Source organism: Piliocolobus tephrosceles, chromosome 5, assembly GCF_002776525.5.
Source record: "Piliocolobus tephrosceles isolate RC106 chromosome 5, ASM277652v3, whole genome shotgun sequence".
NCBI lineage: Eukaryota > Metazoa > Chordata > Mammalia > Primates > Cercopithecidae > Piliocolobus > Piliocolobus tephrosceles.
Window position 1 is genome coordinate 21,222,585 of NC_045438.1, and position 23,701 is coordinate 21,246,285.

Below are 23,701 nucleotides of genomic sequence, written 5' to 3' on the forward strand. Positions count from 1 at the left end.
GAGCTTCTCATAGTCTGGGGTTTGCTAGGTGGAAATTCATGGTGTAGTTTCCCTGTTCTCTGTATTTCCTGCAAATTGGAAGCTGCCGTGTAATTCCTAGATCTATTAATTCATTAGCGCGTTGCAAAATGACATTTTAGTCATTTCTTTTTCATTTATTAACATGAATACTTTTATAAAAGGATTATACTCCATATAGCAGGATAAATACTTGCTTCTTTTCCTTTTTAAGTTTTCAAGATAAAATGAGTTCATATTAATATGTCCAATTCAAAGCTCACAGGGTTTTTATTTAACCAATTCTATATTATATATACTCTTTCTTCTACAATGAGAATTTTATTTCTTAAAAGACACAGGGGATGATGAATTAGAATGTCCCATAATTACTCATTTACTTTACGTATTTACTTTATCATTACTTTATCTGTTATATGTGCAATTTTTTTTGAGACACGATCTCACTCTGTTGCCCAGGCTGGAGTGCAGTGGCACAATCATGACTTGCTGCAGTCAAACTCCTGGGCTCAAGTGATCCACCTCAGCCTCCCGAGTAGCTAGGACTACAGGTGCACATCAACACACCCAGTTAACTTTTTGTAGAGACAAAGTCACTCAACTGTTGCCCAAGCTGGTCTTGAACTCCTAGGCTCAAATCATCCTCCCACCTCCACCATAACATTCTTAAGAGTAACAAAAATACTATCACCAATATGATTGCCAAAAACACTTAAAACTTTTTTTTTTTTGGCTGTACTATCTGAAACTGTCAAAGGATATTCAGTATCTGAAATAAAAAGGCAAAGCTGAATATGCTGCTCTCTACAGCAGAGGAGAGCTGCTGTGGCTGGACAGTATCTGAACCAAGCAGATCTTAAAACTTTGTAGGTATTGAGAAATGGTGGATGCATGGACAGCACTGTCTGTGGAGCCATGATTATGTAGGTGAGACTTCTCATTACCTAGTAGTGTTTTAAAATGTCTTCACATTTCTAAAGGCAACTTGCTTAATGCATTTTTTAATTTAAATTTTTTATATTGTACTGTTTATTTTTAATATAGTTGCTATTTTTTAACACAGATGCCAAGTCGGTGCTGTTGGACCAGTTTGTCTCCCTCTTGATATACCTGTTCCAAACGGAAAGGCCCTGTAAACTTTTAGGATCATCTCCGGAGGTTGACTGGAATAAACACCAATGACAGCTTGGCTGGGTACGCCAAAATACCCGCAAGAATGTCCATATCAAGTAACAGTTTTTACCACAGAAAGACCATAACATGTTTGCTTTAAAAGCCCTTAGCATTCATAACGTACTAACACATTCTGCCTAAGCAGAATAATACATAATTTTAGATATGAAGGCCCCACTAGTCCAGGTTTCCTTACGCCACTGTGCTTCCTACTAAGTGTTGTGACCAACTCATCACTAGTTGATGACAACTTACTCCAGTAGCCACAGGCTGACACCATGGTTATAGGTGGTTCTCACTGATTTAGCCATCCCAGGTTCGAAACTAGTACCCTCTAACTCTTAAGTAGCCTAGTGTCAAACCTCCCCATGGGAGAAACTCCATACTGCAGTTTTCCATATGGTGCTATGTATAACTGCATCTTACACACACAGTTAGTACAAATTGCATATACATACTTATATAATATGGACTACTAGGACAGAAATTTCTAAATTACAAATAAAATAGCCAAATAGACAATTATATTAGCAAGTGACGTTACCTATGAAAACGTGAGGATTTATGGTGGCAATGCATTTCAGTTAACCGGGATGTGTTAGGGGACAATGTGAGCCAATGTAGATTAAGGAAATAAGCCTGAGAAATTGATCAGAATTAGCCGTCAGTATTCAGGCACTGATCAACAGCACTGTCTTCAGGGCAGGCATCACTGGTGCTGAGAGAACTGGGAATTGTCAAGTGTGAGCTACTAGGGGATGGAAAGAACCTTAGTCTTCAGAGCCACTTGCTTAAACAAATGTATCAGAAACATAATAGGCCAAGGGTCAGGCCTTTGAAAACTGACTTCAGGGCCTTCCTTTCTTCAGGCTGCTGCCTCCTAGGCCAGACCCTTATCCTGGCTTACATTCCATAAGCCTTGTAAATGCGACAGGGAACATGTGTACAATGCTGACATGGACAGGGAAGACCATCGCCTTTTGCCTTTCAGTGTCTCATCTGTAAGCAGGGCCACTGGCTGACGAAGATCGGTTCTGAAGGTAGAGCCTCTTCCAGTTCCAGGCCTGTGATCACAAAGCCACTGTTCTTGATCCTGCCAACTGTGATACTGCTGCTTCAGAATTACTGGGTTTTCTGTTTCTCATACTCACCAACCTGAGGTTTGGTATTTTTCTAATGTTCTGGGCTTCCAGTACATACTAGAGCCTGTGATAATCAGCTAATGATCAGACAAGTTTGTTGGAGTTTTACCTAAGTATTTTCCTTTGTGTTTTAAAAAACTTAGGGTGGGAAATGCTCTCAGGGTGGGAAATGCTCTCAGAGTGAGATGGTTTGACTTCATTAGGGACATAACCCATTTTTATTAGAAAAAGAAATGCACATATAAGTAAAAAGATCATTTTAGTTAGTCCCACTATTCGTTGGTAACTAAGTGTACATCTTTGCAGATTTCTGTGCATACATACAAATATTTTTACAAGAATAGGATCAAACCATGAATACCACCTATAATGGTATCTCGGTTGTCAATGTAGGTGTTATAATTAAGACTGTGTAGCCTTCCACGGTGGATGTACCAAAATTTATTTAATTCCCTCTCAGTGGACACTTTTGTTTCACTAATATGTAGACACTGTGTAAGCAATCTCTCAACATCTCTGCACCTTTATTTTTGGTATAAGTATTTCCTTAGGATAAAATCCCAGAAATGGAATTGCAAGGTATAAAAGAGTATTAACATTTTTCAAGGCTTTAAGATGCCTTTACAGTGTATCTGTTACATCCTGCTTCCACACAAATTCTTCTGTATAGCCAGTACCCAAGCTGCAGCTCTCAGCACAGGTGAAGACAGCCAGGATACCCCAGTCAATGCTCTTGCCCAGTCTGTCAGCCTTCAGGTAGTTTAGGAGCTGAGGCATGACCTGAGAAGAGGGTAACACACAGTTAGAAAGCCGCTTCACAGCAGGGAGCACTACTTTTAAGAGACCTTCTCAGCCAGGATGATTACAGGAATCTTGGTCTTTCAATCCTCATACTACAAAGCAGGATTATAGACATTATACAATTAACATGTTTTAACAATCTAAAACTTCCCTTATGACTTCAAAGCCCCTCTCACCTTCTGTTTGGTGTTTTCCATTTGAGAAAGAAGTTCACAAGTGGCTGTTAATGAATATTTTCATTACTAATATGCCACTCAAAAGGGCTGAGGCTTCTAATTAGGCAACTTTTACTTTGCATCTTTGCAGATATTGTTACTCTTGACTCAAGAAACACTAATTACTAGTCATGAATACAAAAAGGACATCTGTCAATGTAGGTATAGAGACCAGAGAAGAATCTTAGAAGTAGTCTAACTGAAAGAGTGAATAGGCAGAATAGCCACCATCCTTCACCTCATTTTGGACACTGAGAGCTCTGGCAGTAAGAACCAAGCAGAGTTTTGGTTATGGTCCTCATAATTGCTTTTTTACCCAAAGAAACAAACCAATATTAGTGATGACTTTGGGAAGGTTAGTGGATCCATAGCTCAAGAGCATTTCCACCCAAAATGGATTTTGGTATTTTGATGCTAACAAATTCTTTTGGGCAGGGGGGGCACATTTATCTTTAATGCTTATATCCATTTGTTCTAACAAATCCACAAACCAAGATTAAATAGTAAAGACTCCTCTCATAAAGTATGGAGTCAAAGACTTCAATTAATGGAACAAGAAAGGAAGGTATAAATTATTTAAAATAATTCAAGTTAACAGAGGCACTAACAATAATGACATAACCACACTGGAGGTGGAGAGCAGTGTAGATATACTCATCTTCACAGAAGTCAGTCAACAGACAGTGTCTGAAAACTAGGAAATAGAAAAAGACAAGATAGTTCCTTCCAGGGAACTAGCCCCAAGGTGAGGCAGGAAACTGACGGTTCTCATCATAGGCCACCCTTCCGTTACGGCCATGTTGACCCATGTGCACAAATTACCTTGGCGAAGTTTTTAATGTTTAAAAAAATCATGGTGATTACACACTAAAATCGTCCTTATTTAGGTCATACCTGGAATTCCAGTATTCTCTTGGCACCACAGGGGCAATCTGGAATATCCTTTTCTTGAGGAATATTTTCACCAGAAATCCAGATGGGGGCAATACCTCTGCCATATCTAAGAATCTAAAATCAATGAGGATCATGTTGAAATAATCAATACCTTACCTAAAAGTTTCCAATGGTAACATGCTATCTACTCCATGAATGTTCCTACTCTTGATGTAGCACTGACCCAAAAGGCATGTCACAGTTCCCCCATCAGACCTGGCTGTGCCAGTGTGCCATTAATGCCTTCTCAATACCTCAAAGTGACTATTTCAGCTTATCTGACTCAGAGGGCATCAAAATATATTTCCTAGATGATGCTTTTACTACTAATGTTGGAATGTTAGTCCTATGAATATATTGTGAAGGGACTAAGAATAAGCTTCTGCTCTGATTGCAGAGTTCTGCCCAGAGTCTGTGTCTGCCTTCATAGTTAAAAAATTTTAGGAGGGACAAATACGAAGTGAAACATAGTGTTTTGAAAACTACTACAAACATGAGTAAATTTCACTGTAATAAGCTTCCTACAGCAACTGAGTAGTTTTCTGTATTTTGTCTAAAAGCATATGCATTGCTAAAAACTGCCTTAGTGTTTAAGACCTAGATCTATTCTTCCTATAAACCCCTGGGTATTTATTTGAACCAGTGACTGGTTTATGGGTTTTTCTTTCGTGATTTACGTTTATGGTAGAGGAGGTTAAGGAGAAAATGTCAACATGCCATGTTTGTTTTACAAGCCAAAGGTACCTGTTGGAAATGGGCAAAAATAACCTTTTTTTTCTTTTTAGGGGGAACCATTTGTGCCTAAACCTCATGTACCTCAGGCAACATCTCATTCATCTCCCATCCCTGACGCTTTCTTTAGAAAAGGAACCCTGTATGATAAACAGTATAACCTTTAGTCTTTTAGTAACTATTAAATGGATCAGCACTGCAAAACACCTTTGTACATGGCCCATTTGTGTGAGGAACTCCTCTAACAAGATAACAAAAGCCTGCTTTTATAGGCTCCTAAGGAACAGACTAGTGTTACTATGAAGTTATTTCTTCTCACAGATTATACTCATAAAACATGGCCTGAAGAGAACACAGTGAGGAGCTGTGAGTTCCACTTTACCTGTTCTGGTTCAAGGGCTATCTGAGTTTTAAACTTCTGAAAAATTGTATCTTCCCCGGATTCATGTTTTGCCATGGAATCCAGTTCTTCCTCAAGTGCTTCACCTGAAAAATCAACATAACTATTATGAAAATAGGAGTAATCCCCACAACTTGTCAATTCACGCCTGGAGAGGGGACCCCCTTTTAGTCAGAGAGCTTTCTGTATTTATTCGCTCATTCAAGTTGGACCCTCTGAATTTCCAGGTACTCCATGCAGCTCTATTATATGGGCTTCCATTTAGTGCATTTCCTTAAAGCTTCAAAATAACAGAACGGTCAAGGGCTTAGGACTGCCCAGCACATCACAGGACACCCAACAAATGTGAGCCCTTCTTATCATTAGTATCCTCAGCTGGTAGGCTCACTCACTCAGCCATCAAATGTTCATTTCCAGCCCATTTCTGGCCTGGCGCAGTGGCTCATGCCTGTAATCCCAGTACTTTGGGAGGCTGAGGCGGGCACATCACCTGAGGTCAGGAGTTCAAGACCAGCCTGGTCAACATGGTGAAACCCCCCATCTCTACTAAAAATATAAAAATTAGCCAGGCGTGGTGGTAGGTGCCTGTAATCCCAGCTACTCGGGAGGCTGAGGCAGGAGAGTCGCTGGAACCCAGGAGGCAGAGGTTGCAGTGAACTGAGATGGTGCCACTGCACTCCAGCCTGGGCGACAGAGTGAGACTCTGTCTCAAAAAAAATAAATAAATACAAATGTTCATTTCCTTCTCCACATTTCTTCCTGGGATTACAGCCACCCTGAGCCACTGCTGTCCCCAACAGACCCATGTCTCTAAGTATAACCATTAGTCTTTGTAATGTACATTAAAATAGAACTGATATACCTTGAGTCAGAGAAGCTAAAGTAACTGCTTTGATGAAACTGGAAAGACACTGATGGTGTTCACTTGCACCATGAGGAGGATGGAGGAAGTGTAGGATGCCTTCAGATTGATGTTCCACCAATTATACGAGGAAAGTTTCAGTGTAACCGTTAGGACACTGTAAACGCTGTTCCCTCAGGCCCTACTGCCTCCTGCCAAACTGTTTCATCTGGGAACTCAAATTCAAGTCTCAGGTAAAACACAGCTACCTCCAGGAAGCATTTTTCTTTTTAATTCTCCTTTCATTTTGGAACATTTTGAACATACACAAAAGTGGAAATACTATAATGAACCGTCATGTACCATTAATCAGCTTCAACACTTATCAAGTCCAGTGTTTCCTTTCTCTGCCACTTCCAGCTTCAATACTCTGAAGTAAATCCCACACATACCACTTTATTCATAATTATGTACCCCTAGAAGTCAAACTCTTTCCTTTTATTTACCAATTTGAAAATAAGTCTGTTCCTAGGTATCCTACAAAGATGATTACTGAGTTTTTTTAAAGTATCATTTTGAACCCATTAAACATATCTGATGCAGTTAGTGTCCTTGCAGATGTTCAAACTGTCCATCTTTTGCCAGCAAGAGCCTTTTCATGTTGCTTGAGTTCTGACATGGCCCTAGTAATCCTTCCTGACATCCTTAATCTTTGATATGACCATGTTCCCACATTATATGAACATTTCCTGACCCAGTTCTGGAATCAACCACCTCTCCAAAGAGCCTGGAGTTCCTTTTAGAGAGAATGGTACGTAGACACAATCGACATTATCTTCCTCCTACGCCCAACGCCTCAGTTTTCAGTAACACCAACATAATTACTCATTTCCTTTATCCCCTCAATATACACACAACCATCTCAAAATAACAGCAACAGTTTATTAATAACATGTTTATTGAAAATACTAACACTGTTATGTTCTTTTCATTCTCAAGGTATATTCCACTAGAGATGTACTATCCTATGTGTTGAAGTCACCTAGAAGAGTTCTTAGTGTGGTTATATGACTACATCAAGAGTTTTTTACTTTTGATGATTAGGGACTGCTTTTTAACTTACCTTACTTCATAATCTTAAAATACACAGTTCCACAGTCACATTTATACTAATAAGGCATATTTGAAGTCCAGCTTTCATCCTTGATCCTCCTACTCTAGGCTCTCCCTTCTCCTAAAGGTAAGCATTTTCATGATCATTTTTATCGTACAGGTATGAACACACGTATGGTCCCTTCCAGGCAGTCTTCAGTGATGTCACATGTGTTCCGATGGCACCTGTATTATACTCTTATCAGTCATTACATGGAATGTATCTTCCCCCAGTATTATTTGGGCTCCTCCATGAGACTGTGAGCATCTGACCACTGGAGTGTTGCTTCCCATTATATCCCTATTATCAAGCACAAGGTCAGGCACAGAGTAAGACTCAAACATGTTTTGGAATGTAGGACTGGTATTAACTACAAACCAGTAAGCTAATGTTTTCATTTTGAGTCTATAAATCTAATTTTGTGATGGTTTTGTGTATGGCTCAAGGCTCAAATTGTAAAATTTAACATGATGTGACCAAAGCAAGTTATACCCAGAACCTCAATTTCCTCACCTTCAAAATGGGGCAGTTTCTGACTTACTGATCTGCTGTCAGGATTTCCATGAGCTCATGCACAAACAGTATGTAAGGTAAAATGCTGGATAAATGTTGGCTACTATAATAAAATAAACCTCTAAGATACTTGGTCAGCACAAGTACTACCCAAGAGTATGCACTGTAAGTAAACTGACAAAATTGTGTATCTAAAACTGGCCAGATGAAAGAGAAACTTTGAAGGGGCTCTTCTGCATGCCCGATACTGTGCTAGGCACTCACACTATCCCAACCTGAGAAACAGATCTGGGACCCAGAGGAACTTACCAAGCCTCCAGCGTCTTGTGCAGCCCTATTCATGGGACCATCTGGATACCCACCCTTGTCTTTACAGGGAGCAGAACACACCTCATAGGTATCAGAAAATACAGTCCAGGAAGTATATTTTCACCTGAGGTACCTCTCTTCTAGACACACTGAGCTTTCTTCCAAGCATTATGTTTAACCACTTAATGGATGAAGTCCTCAAACTGCTTACCCATGCTCCCTGTAATCTCTGAGTAATCTTCCTTTTCCACAACCTCAGGCATAATCTCCTCTTCTGTTTCTATTAAAATTTCAAATTCTGGAAAAAGGAAGTTGTGGTCTGGAATTATATGGTCGAAATGATCTGAAACGAAAAGGACAGCACTATTAGTAATCATTTAATTTTGAAGACAGTCTAATAATTGGCTGTCTCTAAAGTACTATATTCCCTATAGTTCTGGCATTTTAGATAAAGGGTCATAAATTAAATGCCTATATGGTGACATTACTCAGTGATTCAGACTTCACAGCCTCTTTTTTACAAAGGTGTTCCAGGTATGAAAAATTTCGAAGTACTATACCTTCCCTAATTTTAACTTTAAAGTTATCCTGGAAATATCTGGGTTGACAAAGGCGATGAAACTGAACTAAGATTTTAAAAAAAAGGTTACTCACCTGGTTGTGCACAAGTCTGCTTATGTCCCAATCTCCAGTCTAGGGTCTGATGCTCCTTGCTGCAGTAATATGCTTTGTGGCATCTGGAGCACGTTTTGGGGCCTAAACAGCCACAAACCCTGCAGAGATGAGCACCAGACTTAAGCTGCAGACACACTGATTCTCCTGTTTCTGGGGGAGGATTCTCAGAAGGTGGCTCATATGAGTAAAAATCGTTTTTCCTGGGTAGCTGATTCCTAAAAACTGAGAGAATGCAGAGAAAAGTTATATCTTCAAACAAAACAGCAATTCAAACATTTCATCCTCTACACATAAAACTGAAAATACTTTTTTAAAAAATGAAAGTTTTTGCTTTCAGGAATAAGCTTTTAAAATCCCGAAAGTAGATTTCGTCTGGTGCACGCAATTGAGTTGCCTCCTGGAGCTGGTTTGAGTTAATCAAATTAGTAAGACTGATCGTTAAGAACGACTGCCGAAAATACGAAAAAGCTACTGGGACCCATCTTTCCAAGACAATTTCTATTATCTGAATAGCACCATACCTAGCACCCACTGATTAAAAGCTGGGGGATACCGATGCGCGTGGCCAGTTAGAAGCTTGTGTAGTAAAAATGAGGACATCCTGGAAGGGCCCGGGAGAAGGTGCTCCTGGGGTAGCGCGGGGAGGGAGCTCGAGGATGGGGGGACAGCGGTGCTTTCCGCCGTCTCCCTCCTGGCTCCCGGAATTAACGCGCACGCATGGGAGGCATGGCCCCGTCACGACCCCGTCTGGCGGCTCACCTCGCAGGCCGGCACAGCACGGCGGCTCGCGGCAGCAGAAGAGGAAGATGCCGCGGTGGAAGGCGTCCGCGCGGCCGGGCAGCGGCGCGTACACCTGCAGCAGGAAGGAGAGCGGGCGGCCGCACAGCGTGCAGGCCAGGGCCGGGGGCCCGGGCAGCCCGGCGGCGCCCAGCCATGCCGGCCGCCCGCCCACCTTGCTGGGGAACTGCTCGCTGCGCAGTCGCCACGCCGGCGCCGACTCGGCGAAGCCCAGCTCCACAGGTCCAGCCCGGGCGGCAGCCATAGGGGGCGCGGGCTGGCGTGAGGGGCGGGCTGGCGTGGCGTGGGGCGCAGCCCACAGCAGGGCCGGAAGGCGGAAGTCGGGCGTCGGGCCGGAAGGCAAGAGGCGGGCACTTTCCGGAGGGCAGGAGGCAGGAACGCTTCTGACGAGAGGGGCCGCAGGACCCAAGCGAGGGAGCGGGATAGAGGAAACCTCCCAGCGTTGGCCCCGCCCCTGGCGCCTCTGCTTCCCAGCCGCTTACCTGGTTCCTCTGGGTGCGCAGGGATGGTTCTGGTCTTTGCGAGAGTCGCAGCTGGTGACGGCGCTCCCCTCACCTCTGCTCATGTGGTGCTGTGGGGCTGCGGGTGACCGCCAGCGAGGCAGAGCCCTCACTCAAACCTTGCCTGCTGGTGTCCTCAGGATGTGGGAAACCTGTGCGCTGGCCAAGTGTTACCCAGGAGTAGGCAGTGAAAGATAAATGAAGGTTGAACAGGTAAAGTGAGGACCGTACGGTGGAAAGCGAGAATCCTGTGTGCCCTGAAGGTAATGAAGAAGCCTCTGCACAAGAGTCTTTTCTGTCAGTCTTTTTTTTTTTTTTTTTTGAGACGGAGTCTCGCTCTGTCCCCCAGGCTGGAGTGCAGTGGCCGGATCTCAGCTCACTGCAAGCTCCGCCTCCCAGGTTCAGCCATTCTCCTGCCTCAGCCTCCCGAGTGGCTGGGACTACAGGTGCCCGCCACCTCACCCGGCTAGTTTTTTGTATTTTTTAGTAGAGACGGGGTTTCACCGTGTTCGCTAGGATGATCTTGATCTCCTGACCTCGTGATCCGCCCGTCTCGGCCTCCCAAAGTGCTGGGATTATAGGCTTGAGCCACCGCGCCCGGCCTTTTCTGTCAGTCTTAAGGTCTCTGTTTTAACCTTAATGCTGGCTTGCTGTGCCTGAATTCCAAGGGAGGCGTGTATTATGAGGCATGGCCAACCCCCACCCGTCATTGCCTGAACTGGTTTTTCAGGTTAACTTAAGAATGCCCTTGGGCAAGCAGAGGGTCCATCAGTAGGTTGGAGGGTTTCGAATTTTACTGTTGGTTTGCAGAGGTCTGAAAGAAACATGTACCAGCTGTTCTCTCTGAGGACTTCTACCTGTGAAGTCTCATTTACATAACAAGACCGTGGTTGTCAACCAGGTCTCCAACTTCCATAACCTGTTATGCCACAATCCAAACCCCCATTCTGTAACCTCAAGATGGTATGTAAGCTTCTGAACCCCATTTGGGGCTTCAGCAAAATCACTCTAGTTCTCCCCCATGTGCATGTTAATAAATTTGTATGCCCTTTCTCCAATTAATTTGCCTTTTGTCAGTTGACTTTTCAGTGAACCTTCAGAGGACAAAAAGGAAGCTTTCCACTGGCTACTACAGTGGCTTTAATGGAAGTAAAGTCATCAACAACAGTTATTTTTGACAAAATCACAGTTTAATTGGCAGTGTATTTGTTTTCTTTTTGTTTTATTTGAGATGGAGTCTCGCTCTGTCACCCAGGCTGGAGAGCAATGGCGCGATCTCGGCTCACTGCAACCTCTGCCTCCCTGGTTCAAGCATTCTCCTGCCTCAGCCTCCCGAGCAGTTGAGTAGCAGTATATTTGTAATGGTACATAAAATAATGTCTGTTTTTAAATAAACATTTACATTGTAAACCAAGAGTTATCTCAACTCTCCATCAATTTTTTTTTTCTTTTTTGAGATGGTATCCTGCTCTGTCACCCAAGCTGGAGTGCAGTGGCTGCAACCTCTGCCTCCCGGGCAAGCGATCCTCTTGCCTCAGCCTCCTGAGCAGCTGGAATTATAGGTATGTGCCACCACACCCAGCTAATTTTTGTGTCTTTGGTAGAGACAGGGTTTCGCCATGTTGGCCAGGCTTGTCTCGAATTCCTGACCTCAGGTGATCTGCCCGCCTCGGCTTCCCAAAGTGCTGGGATTATAGGCATGAGCCACTGCATCCGGCATCCATCAGTTTAGAAAGTTTATTTCACCAAGGTTAAGGATGCGCCCATGGCAGCCTCAGAAGGCCCTGACAACATGTGCCCTAGGTGGTCAGGGTACAGTTTGCTTTTGTACATGTTAGGGAGACATGAGACATGAATCAGTATGTGTAATATGTACTTTAGTCAGATAAAGCGGGACTTGAAGCAAGGGCTTCCAGGTCATGAGTAGATAAGAGACAGAAGATTGCATTCTTTTGAGTCCTTGATCAGCCTTCCACTGAATACGCAATTTAGTCTGGCTCAGTGAATCATCATTTTTACATAAACAGTAGGGGAGGGGAAGCAATCAGATATGCATTTGTCTCAGGTGCACCTTAGAGGGATAACTTTTGAGTTCTGTCCGTCCTTTTTCCACAAGGAATTTCCTTGTATGCAAATTTTAAGGGAGGTATGTAGCCTCTTATCTTGGTAGCTATATCTTATTTAGGAATAGAATGGGAGGCAGGTTTGTCTGACATAGTTCCCAGCTTGACTTTACCCTTTTAAGGGAGGAGACCACCTCTCATACTGTCTTATGCCCAGTTTCTGCCTCCAAAGAAAGAAAAAGTAGAAGCTAAAAGGCAGAAATGAAATCCACAAGCAGACAGCCTGGCACCATACACTGGGCCTGGTAGTCAAAGATCGACCCCTGACCTAATCAGTTATGTTATCTATAGATTACAGACATTGTATGGAAAAGCACTGTGAAAATTCCTATCCTATTTTGCTCCAATCTAATTACCGATGTGTGCAGCCCCCAGTCACGTATCCCCTGCTTGCTCATTCGATCACGACCCTGTCATGTGCACCCCCTTAGAGTCGTGAGCCCTTAAGAGGGACAGGAATTGCTCACTTGGGGAGCTCGGCTGTTGAGACAGGAGTCTTGCCAATGCGCCCAGCCAAATAAACCCCTTCCTTCTTTAACTCGGTGTCTGAGGAGTTTTGTCTGCAACTCGTTGTGGAATGTCCCTGCAGGGGACTCCGACCAGCCCGAGCAATGTGGATCCTGAGAGCGCTCCCAAGTAGGCATTTGCCCCGGTGGGACACCTCGCCAGAGCAGTGTGTGGCAGGCCCCCATGGAGAATCAATGCGGGAGCTGAACACCGGGAAGGAACAGGCACTTGGAGGCTGGACATCTAAAACTTGGTAAGACTAGTCTTTGAAACTTGCCCCCTCCGTTTGAGTGGAAGCATGGCCTGATCACCCATGGTGTGCCTTTATTGGCACTTTGGTTTTAGTTTTGGTTTTGACTTGGTTTGAATTGCTTGACAGGATTGATCTTGGGAACTTGCCCACTCTATTTGAGTGGAAGCATGGCCTGATCACCCTTCATGTGCCTGTACCGGCACTTTGGTTTTTGTTTTTGACTTGACTTTGATTGCTTGATACTTTGGTTTTGGTTTTGACCTGGCTTGGATTTCTGGATACTCTGATTTTGGTTTTGATTTTAGTTTGGCACAAACTGCAAAAGTGTATGTGTGCCCTTTTTACCCATTCTTTGTTTTGTGGTGTGCGTGTGGTGTGAGCATGGTGTTTTGTCTCAAAGAAGCATAGGTCAGGCACAAATAAGCCCACCCTACTAGGAACTATATTGAAAAATTTCAAGAAAGAATTTAAAGGAGACTATGGAGTACTATGACTCTAGGAAAACTTAAAACTTTGTGTAAGATGGACTGGCCAGCATAAGAAATAGATTGACCATTAGAAGGAAGCCTGGAGAGGTCCTTTGTTTCAAAGGTATGGCACAAGGTAACCTGTAAGCCAGGAAACCCAGAGCAGTTCCTGTACATAGACACTCGGTTACAGCTGGTTTTAGATCCCCTGCCCCCAACACACAGTGGTTGAGAGAACAGCAGCATAAGTGGCTGGCAGAGGCAAGGAAAGACTAGCAGAGGGAGAGAGAAAGCAAAGAGACAGAGAGGAAAAGAGGCAAAGAGAGAGAGGAAGAGACAGAAAGGAAGAGACAGACAAAGAGGGAGTCAAGGAGAGAGAGAGAGAGAAAGAAAGAGGCAGAGAGAACAGATAGAGGCAAAAGGAAAGTCAAAGAGAGAGATATACAAGTAGTTAAAAAGAAAGTGTACCCTATTCCTTTAAAAGCCAAGGTAAATTTAAAACCTATAATTGATCATTGAAGGTATTCTCTGTAACCTTATAACACTCCAGTACCACTTTGTTGTCAGTGTAAACAAGGACTTATCCTGAAAGCACTGAGGCCTTCCTATCAAAAATCCTTAACCCAGTAACCCACGGATGGCCCAAATACATTCAATCTGTAGCAGCAACTGCTTTGCTACCAAAAAAAAGTAAAAAAACAAAACAAAAAAACTCTTAGAGGAAACCTCATTGTGAGCACACGTCACCAGTTCAGAAGTATCCTAACGAAAGAAAAAAAAGGACGGACTCATCACACCCTAGTCAAGAAAGCGCCATCACCTCCAGAGTCATGGGCCATAGTCCCAGCGGAAAACTCTACCAAATTAAAGCTAAGAAAAATTTAACTCTTTTCATCTATTCTGTTACTCTTTTTTCTTTCCTCGTTCTATTGCTGACCATCTAGTTATTAACATAACCAAGTCAATTTCACCTCAAACTCTTGCATTTAATTCTTGCTTTGTTATACCCTGTGAGGATTTGCCAAGTCAAAGACAGCTTTCTACTTCAGAAATGTACTTCTGTCCCTCCTGACTCAGACTGGGCATTAGTAAACTAGGACCATTTAATCCAGGGAGATTTCAATAAAGACCCCTGTGCCAACCAGGAGTGTTGCCCCCCGATGTAGAGCTTTCATGCCACAGTTGGTCCAACGTTCTGTGGACCACTAAAGAGCAAGGATGGACTTCCCCAACCGGTTTTTGTGATTTCCTAAAACCATACATTCATTTTACTAGAGGATCATAGAAGTTAAAGACTTAAAACAAACTTTAGCAATTAAGACAGGATACCAAGATGCAAATGCCTGGTTAAAATAGATCAAATATTCCATCTGCACGTTAAACAAAAGCAATTGTTACGCTTGTGCACGTGGCAGGCCAGAGGCCCAGATTGTCCCCTTTCCACTAAGGTGGCCCTCCAGTTGACCAGGTGTGGGCTGCATGGTAGCTCTTTTCAAGGATTCTACAGCCTGGGGTAATAAGTCATGCCAAGCTCTCTCTGCTATATCCCAAAGTCCAACACCCTGCGAGTCAGCCCCTGAGGGCCATCCAGCTTCCATCTCCCAAAACTAAGTTCACTTCATGTCTCTCACAACAGGGAGAAAACTTAGTGTTCCTTGGAGACCTGAAAGGATGCAGTGAGCTTAAGAATTTTCAAGAGCTTATCAATCAGTCAGCCCTTGTTCATCCCCAAGCAGATGTGTGGTGATATTGTGGTGGACCTTTACTGGGCACTCTGCCGAATAACTGGAGTGGTGCTTGCACTTTAGTCCAATTGGCTATCCCTTTCACCCTGGCATTTCATCAACCAGAAGGAAACAAAATAAGACTTTGTAAAGCGAGAGAAGTCCCTTATGGGGCTTTTGACTCTCATGTCTATTTAGACACAAATGAAGTCCCATGAAGAATACCAGATCAATTTAAAGCTTGAAATCAAATAGCTGCAGGATATTTTAGTAGGTGACAGTTAATAAAAATGTAGATTACATAAACTACATCTATTACAACCAACAGCAACGAGCTTTTCATGAGTTAAAAGAAAAACTCATGTCAGTCCCAGCCTTTAGGCTACCTGACCTGACAGAACTCTTTACACTCTATGTGTCAGAAAGAGAAAAAATGGCAGTTGGAGTTTTAACCCAGACTGTGGGGGCCTATCTCTCAAAACAACTGAACAGGATTTCCAAAGCCTGGCCCCCAGGTCTCAGGGCCCTAGCAGCAACAGCCCTGTTAGCACAAGAAGCAGATAAAGTAACCCTTAGGCAAAACCTGAATAGAAAGGTCCCCTGTGCTGTGGTAACTTAATGACTACCAAAAGACATCATTGGTTAACAAATACTAGATTAACCAAGTACCAAAGCTTGCTATGTGAAAATCCCCACATAGCCATTGAAGTTTGCAACACCCTAAACCCCACCACCTTGCTCCTGGTATCTGAGAGCCCAGTTAAACATAACTGTGTAGAGGTGTTGGACTCAGTTTTTTCTAGCAGGCCCAACCTCCAAGACCATCCTTAAACATCAGTAGACTGAGCGGTATGTGGACGGGAGCAGCTTTGACAACAAGCCCTACTCCAGTCACACTCGGAAGCTGATTGGTCCACGCACGGCCGAAGCATAAGGAAACTCATTGCAGGACTCATTTTCCTTAAAATTTGGACTTTTACAGTAAGGACTTCAACTAACCTTCCCAGACTGAGGACTGTTCCCAGTATATACATCAAGTCACTGAAGTAGGACAAGAGGTTGCTACAGTCCTGTTGTTTTATGGTTATTATAAGTGTACTGGAACTCTTTAAAAAGAACTTGTTTGTATAATGTTATTCTATACAAGGTATGTAGCCCAGGAAATGACCAACCTGATGCGTGTTATTCTCCATCTGAGCCTTCCATGACCACATTTTAAAAAATAAGATTAAGGACTGAGGACTGGCGGGGGCTCATAAACGATACAAGTAAAGTGTTAGCCAAAACAGAAGGAAAGGGGGTGTCCAAACAAGTCACGTTAAAATTTGATGCCTGTGCTGTCATTATTCCTAATATAATAGTATTATGTTAGGAATAAGGTGTGGTTCTCTTAATTAGAAAAGAGGCTATATGACAGAAAATAAGTACTTCTGTCATAAATTAAGACTGTGGAAATAAATGTAAATGTTGGTCTTGTGTCATTTAGGCCACTTAGATTTAAAAAAAAAAAAAAAAAAAAAGGAAAAGGATCCAGTCCACCTTCAGAAAGGAAAAAATGGCCCTTCCTGTACTAAGAGACAATGTAACCCCTTAGAGCTAGTAATAACCAATCCCCTTGATCCTCACTGGAAAAAAGAGGAGTGTGTGACCTTAGGAATTGACGGGGCTGGACTGGATCCTTGAGTAAATATCTTGGTTCAAGGAGAAGTTTACAAACGCTCTCCTGAACCAGTGTTTCAAACTTTCTAGGATGAACTAAATGTGCCAGTAGAAATTCCAAGAAAAACAAGAAATTTGTTTTTACAATTAGCTGAGCATGTAGCCCAGAATCTCAATGTCACTTCATGTTATGTATGTGGAGGAAATGTAATGGGAGATCAATGTCCATGGGAAGCCCGAGAATTAGTAACTACAGACCCAGTTCCTGATGAATTCCCAACTCAATCACCCTGATAATTTCTAGGTCCTAAAAGCCTCAATTATTGGACAATATTGCATAGCTAGAGAAGGAAAAGAATTCACTCACCTCATAGGACAACTTAGTTGTCTGAGACAGAAACTGTATAATGGTACCACAAAAACAGTCACTTGATGGAGTTCAAATCACACAGAAATCCATTTAGTAAATTACCAAAGTTGCAAACCATGTGGACCCACCCGGAGTCCAACCAGGACTGGACACCCCCCACTGGATTATACTGGATATGTAGGCATAGAGCTTGCGCCAAATTACCTGACCAGTAGGCAGGTAATTGTGTTATTGGCACTATTAAACCATCTTTCTTCCTACTGCTCATAAAAACAGGTGAACTCCTGGGCTTCCCTGTCTGTGCTTCCCATGAAAAGAGAAGCATAGCTGTAAGAAATTGAAAAAATGATAAATGGCCCTCTGAGAGAATCAGACAATATTAGGGCCTGCTACTTAGGCACAAGATGGCTCATGGGGATACCGGACCCCCATTTACATGATCAACCAAATCATATGGTTACATTTATGCTTGCTGCATAAATGCAGTCTTAATACAAATCCCACCTTGTTACCACCAGATAGCTGTGCTATTTAGAACTTGAGTCATTACAGACTTTGCTGCCCTGCACATTGTAGGTTCTACAATGTCCCATCTGTTCTCCTTAAATCTTTTCCTTCCAGAGTCATATCCATGGGGAAATTGAGAACACACTTGGTTTCAGTTACTACAGTTTTGGATACAGCACAACTAAAATGAAGCAGCTGAAAGCTCCAAAGACACTCACTGTCCAGGCTGAAAGAATGCTCCAGGGCTGACAGGACCACTCTGCCATCCCTAACCCACAGCTTCCCACCCAGGGCCAAGCATTCCACTGCTTGCTAATCCTAGGCCAACAGGCAGTGGGCAAGGTGGGGTGGTGGATAATGGGTAGATCATCATTTCCACTTAGGTTCATTGGCCAGAGCTTGCTTTGGTGGTAACATCTGCAAGCAGCTGGTAACAGCTGCAAGGGAGGCTGTGGGATAGACCTTGCTAAAATTGAGGAAGATGGAGATAGTCAATTTTTAAAAAGGGGAGAAATGGATATCAGGGGAAAATCACAGTATCCAACATACCACTTTAATGAGGAAAGTTCTATTTGCAGGTGTCTGTCACCTCCCTCCCCCCCGCTCCCCCCCGCCCGTTCTGTGACCTCCCAGCAAGCTGAACCTTTCCTACTCTTGCCAGTGGAAGTTCAGCTCTGCATCCCTGCCTCAGGGCTCAATTCACTGCCTGTTCAGGAAGCTGTCCCAGATCCCCTTAGCCCAATGATAGTGTCTGCTGTGTTCAGTGAATGTGTGTATTACAGTGAAGTACACTCATCTTAAGTGTACAGCTTGGTGATCAAGATGTGGATCATTGTAGCATCCAGGAAGATTCCTTTATGCCCTTTTCTAGTGAGTACCTACTCCCAAGGTAACCACTATCAGGGTCTCTTGCCAAAGACCAGTTTATTATTAGGCTGAGCACTTTCTCTCTTCTCTAGTTCAATGTCATGTCTTCACGATCCATCTGTGTTGTATGTATCTGTAGACCTCATTTTTGATGGAGGCTTAGTATTCCATTGTGTAAGTGAACCACAGCTTATGTGTGTCCTGCTGATGGAGGTGGGGGCTGTTCCCAGCAGATGTTCTAACCCATGTTCTCTGATGGCCACATTCAGCACATAATACGCTTGCTGTTTTGACTACTCACACGGAAACTCATGCTCATGACCTTTAAGCCACTTAGGATGATGGCTTTATTTATGAAATGGGGTCTTGTTCTGTTGCCCAGGCTGGAGTGCAGAGATGCAATCATGGCTCATGGCAGCCTCAACCACCTGGGCTCGAGTGATCCTGTGTTGTATGTATCAGTAGACCTTATTTTTGATGGAAGCTTAGTATTCCATTGTGTAAGTGAACCGCAGCTTATGTGTGTCCTGTCTCAGCCTCCTGAGTAGCCGGGACTACAGGTGCACCCCACCATGCCCCACTAACACTGGCTTTCAGTGTTGCAAATCTGCCCTATGGAGGTGATCTCCGTCATTGATCTTACCTACGACTCAGCACCGGGATTGTTCCTGGTTCCAGTGTACACAGAGACTGTGACCCCTATCTGGATTTGGGGTGAGGCAGTTGTACATCCTGGAGGCCTTCAACCACAGCTTATTAGCTATTTGTTGATTAATCAAAATTGGAAAAGATCCTTTATCTTACAAAATTTAGGGTCCCTGCTGCTGATGTGTGAAGGACTTTCACAGCGCTTCTTCTAATTCTGTGGTTTGATTGGCTGCTCTTATGCATTTCCTGGCTTTCCTTGAGTTCATACCAGCTGACCAATCTCTGGGGCCCTGCTGGTGGGCTGGATGTTGTGGGAGAAGCTGGGACCTGAGATGAGAACAGGCCTGGCACTGTGCCAGATGTCCCAGGACATCTCTGTGCTGGGGCTTTTTGTGTACAATGAAAGTTGGACAATCTTTCTTGGAAAAAGTGCCTGAGCTTCATGTGTGGAATGAAGACCTCACAGCAGCTTCACTCGTGGTGAGCTGTGGATACCAGCAGAGCCAAGAGCTTGCACTCCATCTTCAGCCTGGGAGGTGTGCCTGACTTGCCTGGCCGGCAGCTCATCCCTTCTGCACTCACGGGAGGGTGTTTGTGAAGCCTTTGTCTCGAGGGCTGTCAGAGCACTGTGGGAATTTCTCTGCTCCTCCTAAAAGCCCGCCTGCTGAATAGGTGCATTTACTTTCTGTCTTATCACATCAGTATGCTTGTCAAAAGCTGGATTACAAATCAGTTAGTTCTGTGATGTCAGATCTCTCTTTTTGCCTTAGCTTCTGAGACAAGACAGATGGTACGCATATGCATGAGGTCCTGTGTGAAGCCCACTGGTGCCAGTCAACTGGCTATGCAGTGGCACACGAGTGATTGGTGCTGAGTGTTAAATCCTGTACCACCTCAGGTGGGTTTGTTTTGTTTAAAAACTTTGCATGAATATGCTCCTTTGCCAGAGGTGGGATAGTTTACCTGGAAGGTGACACTGTGTGTCTGCATGGACAGGAGCAGCAGACATCAGAGAGATATGATTGAGATAAATGGTATGTTGATGTAGCCCCACTCCACTCCTCAGGAGGTGAGCAGCTGGGGTCCCTGCATGTGTGGAGGTCTGTCCCTTGAGGGTCTCACTGTTGAGGAGGCTCCACTCCACTCCTCAGGATATGAGCAGCCCCAGGTCCCTGTGTGCAAGGAGGTCTGCCCCTCAGAAGGGTTTACCTGTGAGCCCACACTCACCTGTCCTGCACTGCGAGCTGGTAGCAGTTCCCCAGGGATATGGCCCCATGGGTTGTAGGAAGGACCCCACTCAGGGATGAGCTGCTTCCTAAATGCCCTCATGCATCCTAGACCCTCTCCTCAGCAGCCTGAGCCTCTGATCCTGCCCATGAATGCTGGTGTGGGTGTGTTTGGTCCTGTGTCAGGTCTGTCTGGTGGAGATGGGGCAGGTGCAGTGATATGGTTTGGCTGTGTCCTCACCCAAATCTCTTCTTGAATTGTACTTTCATAATTCCTGCATTTATGGAGGAATTGTGGGAGGGACCCGGTGGGAGAGAATTTGAATCATGGGGGTGGTTCCCCCACACTGTTCTCGTGGTAGTGAATGAGCCTCATGAGATCTGATGGTTTTATCAGGGGTTTCCCACTTTTGCATCTTCCTTATTCTCTCTTGCAGCCACCATGTAAGAAGTGCCTTTCACCTCCCACCGTGATTCTGAGGCTCCCCAGCCATGTGGAGCTGTAAGTCCAATTAAACTTTTTCTTCCCAGTCTGGGGTATGTCTTTATCAACAGTGTGAAAAGGAACTAATACAGTAAATAGGTACCAGTAGAGTGGGGCGTTACTGAAAAGATACCTGAAATTGTGGAAGCGACATTAGAACTGGGTAACAGGCAGATATTGGAAGTTTGGAGGGCTCAGAAGAAGACAGTAAAATGTGGGGAAGTTTGGAACTTCCTAGAGACATTTTGAATGACTTTGACCAAAAGTCTGATAGTGATATGGACAATAAGGTCCAGACAGAGATGGTCTCAGATGGAGATGAGGAACTTGTTGGAAACTGTAGCAAAGGTGACTCTTGTTATGTTTTAGCAAAGAGACTGGCAGCATTTTCCCCCTGCCCTAGAGATTTGTGGAGCTTGGAACTTGAGAGAAATTATTTAGGGTATCTGGCGGAAGAAATTTCTAAGCAGCAAAGTGTTTAAGAGGTGACTTGGGTTCCATTAAAGGCATTCAGTTTTATAAAGGAAGCAGAGCATTAAAGTTTGGAAAATTCGCAGCCTAACAATGTGATAGAAAATAAAAACCCAATTTCTGAGGAGAAATTCTTGCCAGCTGCAGAAATTTGCTTGAGTAATGAGGAGCCCAATGTTAATCCCCAAGACAATAGAAAAATGTCTCCAGGGAATGTCAGAGATCTTCACGGCAGCCCCTCCCATCGTAGGCCCAGAGGCCTAAGAGAAAATGGTTTTGTTGGCCTGGCCCAGGGTCCCCAAGCTGTGTGCAGCCTAGTGACTTGGTACCCTGCATCCCAGCTGCTCCAGCCATGGCTGAAAGGGACCAATGTACAGCTCAGGCCGTGGCTTTAGAGGGTGCAAGCCCCAAGCCTTGCCAGCTTCCATGTGGTGTTGAGCCAGCAAATACACAGAAGTCAAGACTTGGGGTTTGGGAATCTCTGCCTAGATTTCAGAAGATGTATAGAAATGCCTGAATGTCCAGTCAGAAGTTTGGCGCAGGGGCGGGATGTTCGTGGAGAACCTCTGCTAGGGCAGTGCTGCAGGGAAATGTGGGGTTGGAGCTCCCAGAGTCCCTACTGGGGCACTGCTTAGTGGAGCTGTGAGAAGAGGGCCAAAGTCCTCCAGACCCCAGAATGGTGGATCCACCAACAGCTTGCACTGTTTACCTGGAAAAGCTACAGACCCTCAGTGCCAGCCTGTGAAAGCAGCTGAGAGGGAGGCTGTACCCTGCAAAACCACAGGGCAGAGCTGCCCAAGACCATGGGAACCCATCTGTTGCATCAGCATGACCTGGATGTGAGACCTGGAGTCAAAGGAGATCATTTTGGAGCCTTAATATTTGACTGCCCCACTGGATTTCAGACTTACATGGGCCATGTAACCCCTTTGTTTTGGCCAGTTTCTCCCATTTGGAACGGCTGTATTTACCCAATACCTGTACCCCCATTGTATCTAGGAAGTGACTAGCTTGCTTTTGATTTTACAGGCTTAGGGACTTGCATTGTCTCAGATGAGACTTTAGACTGTGGACTTTTGGGTTAATGCTGAAATGAGTTAAGACTTTGGGGGACTGTTGGGAAGGCGTGATTGGTTTTGAAATGTGAGGACATGAGATTTGGAGGGGCCATGGGTAAAATAATATGGTTGGGCTCTGTGTCCCCACCCAAATCTGATCTTACATTATACTCCCAGACTTTCCACATGTTGTGGGAGACATCTGGTAGGAGATAATTTGAATCATGGGGGAGGTTTCCCCCACTATGTTCTCATTATAGTGAATGAGTCTCACAAGATCTGATGGTTTTATCAGGGGTTTCTGCTTTTGTATCTTCCTCATTTTCTCTTGCCACCACCATGTAGGAAGTGCCTTTCAACTCCTACCATGATTCTGAGGCCTCCCCAGCCATGTGGAAATGTAAGTCCCATGAAACCTCTTTTTCTTCCCAGTCTCAGGTATGTCTTTATCAGCAGCATGAAAACAGACTAATACATGCAGGGAGCACAGGCCCAGGACTGCAGGCCTGGCCACCTCATCCACTTCCTTCAGCAGCCCTGCAGTAGGCTTTCTGCAGTTGAGGTCAGAGTACTGCTGATGACCCACCCCACCCACCCTGGACCCTGGTGTGGACATCACCTAGCAGAGGCCTGTTGAATTGTGTGGCTTAGGGGGTGGGGGCAGAACCTATCACTCTTTATCTCCACCCAGAGCTGTGGGCTCTGGTCACACTCAACACAGCTTTTGGCTCATGGAATTATGAAAAGATTCTTTCATTTTTAAAAAATGCCCTGAAAACAACCACCTGCCAGCAGTAAAGGGACAGGCCTAGGAAAGCAGTGGCTTCTACTCAGAGATTAGGGCTTGTGGTTTAGCTGGAGGAAGGCTGAATCTGCCAGCAGCTCAGGCCCACAGTGTGAGCCCAAAACAGGCTTACTATTCTGCACTATTATAATTCCATACATGCAAGAGGTCTCCCTTTACTGTGCTTGCAACTTTGGGTTTTTGAGAAGGGGCTCAGAAGCCATCCCTGTGGATGGCTGTGAGATGCTGGACCCATCTCTAGGCCTGGGGGAGAACAAACAGCTTGGTGAGCAAGTTGAGCGCGTGAATTGCTCCCTCTCTAGGCCTGGGGGAGAACAAACAGCTTGGTG

The 23,701-nt window shown here is 44.3% G+C and overlaps 1 protein-coding gene and 1 long non-coding RNA gene across 2 annotated transcripts in view; one reads left to right on the top strand and one right to left on the bottom strand.

Annotated features, from left to right (window-relative positions):
- Nucleotides 1-750: 750 nt before the first annotated feature.
- On the bottom strand, nt 751-10,043 carry PDCD2 (programmed cell death 2). The gene is made up of 6 exons (XM_023198149.1): nt 9,665-10,043; nt 8,885-9,127; nt 8,442-8,573; nt 5,397-5,500; nt 4,244-4,357; nt 751-3,113 (listed from the first exon to the last, which is right to left on the bottom strand). The coding sequence occupies exons 1-6, from the start codon at nt 9,945-9,947 to the stop codon at nt 2,955-2,957; spliced, it is 1,035 nt and encodes a 344-aa protein (XP_023053917.1). The 5' UTR covers nt 9,948-10,043; the 3' UTR covers nt 751-2,954.
- A 12-nt stretch (nt 10,044-10,055) lies between these two features.
- Nucleotides 10,056-23,701, top strand: part of LOC111530911 — a 27,121-nt gene continuing 13,475 nt past the window's right edge. The window contains exons 1-2 of the long non-coding RNA XR_002728048.3: nt 10,056-10,466; nt 12,916-13,086. This is a non-coding gene — a long non-coding RNA (uncharacterized LOC111530911). The remainder of the gene's footprint in view (nt 10,467-12,915; nt 13,087-23,701) is intronic.

Coding starts and splice junctions, on each gene's coding strand:
- PDCD2 (XM_023198149.1), bottom strand. CDS start 9,947: ATGGCTGCCGCCCGGGCTGGACCTGTGGAGCTGGGCTTCGCCGAGTCG. Junction 9,128..9,664: donor GTGCTGTGCCGGCCTGCGAG/GTGAGCCGCCAG, acceptor GCATTCTCTCAG/TTTTTAGGAATCAGCTACCC. Junction 8,574..8,884: donor GCAGACTTGTGCACAACCAG/GTGAGTAACCTT, acceptor TTTTCGTTTCAG/ATCATTTCGACCATATAATT.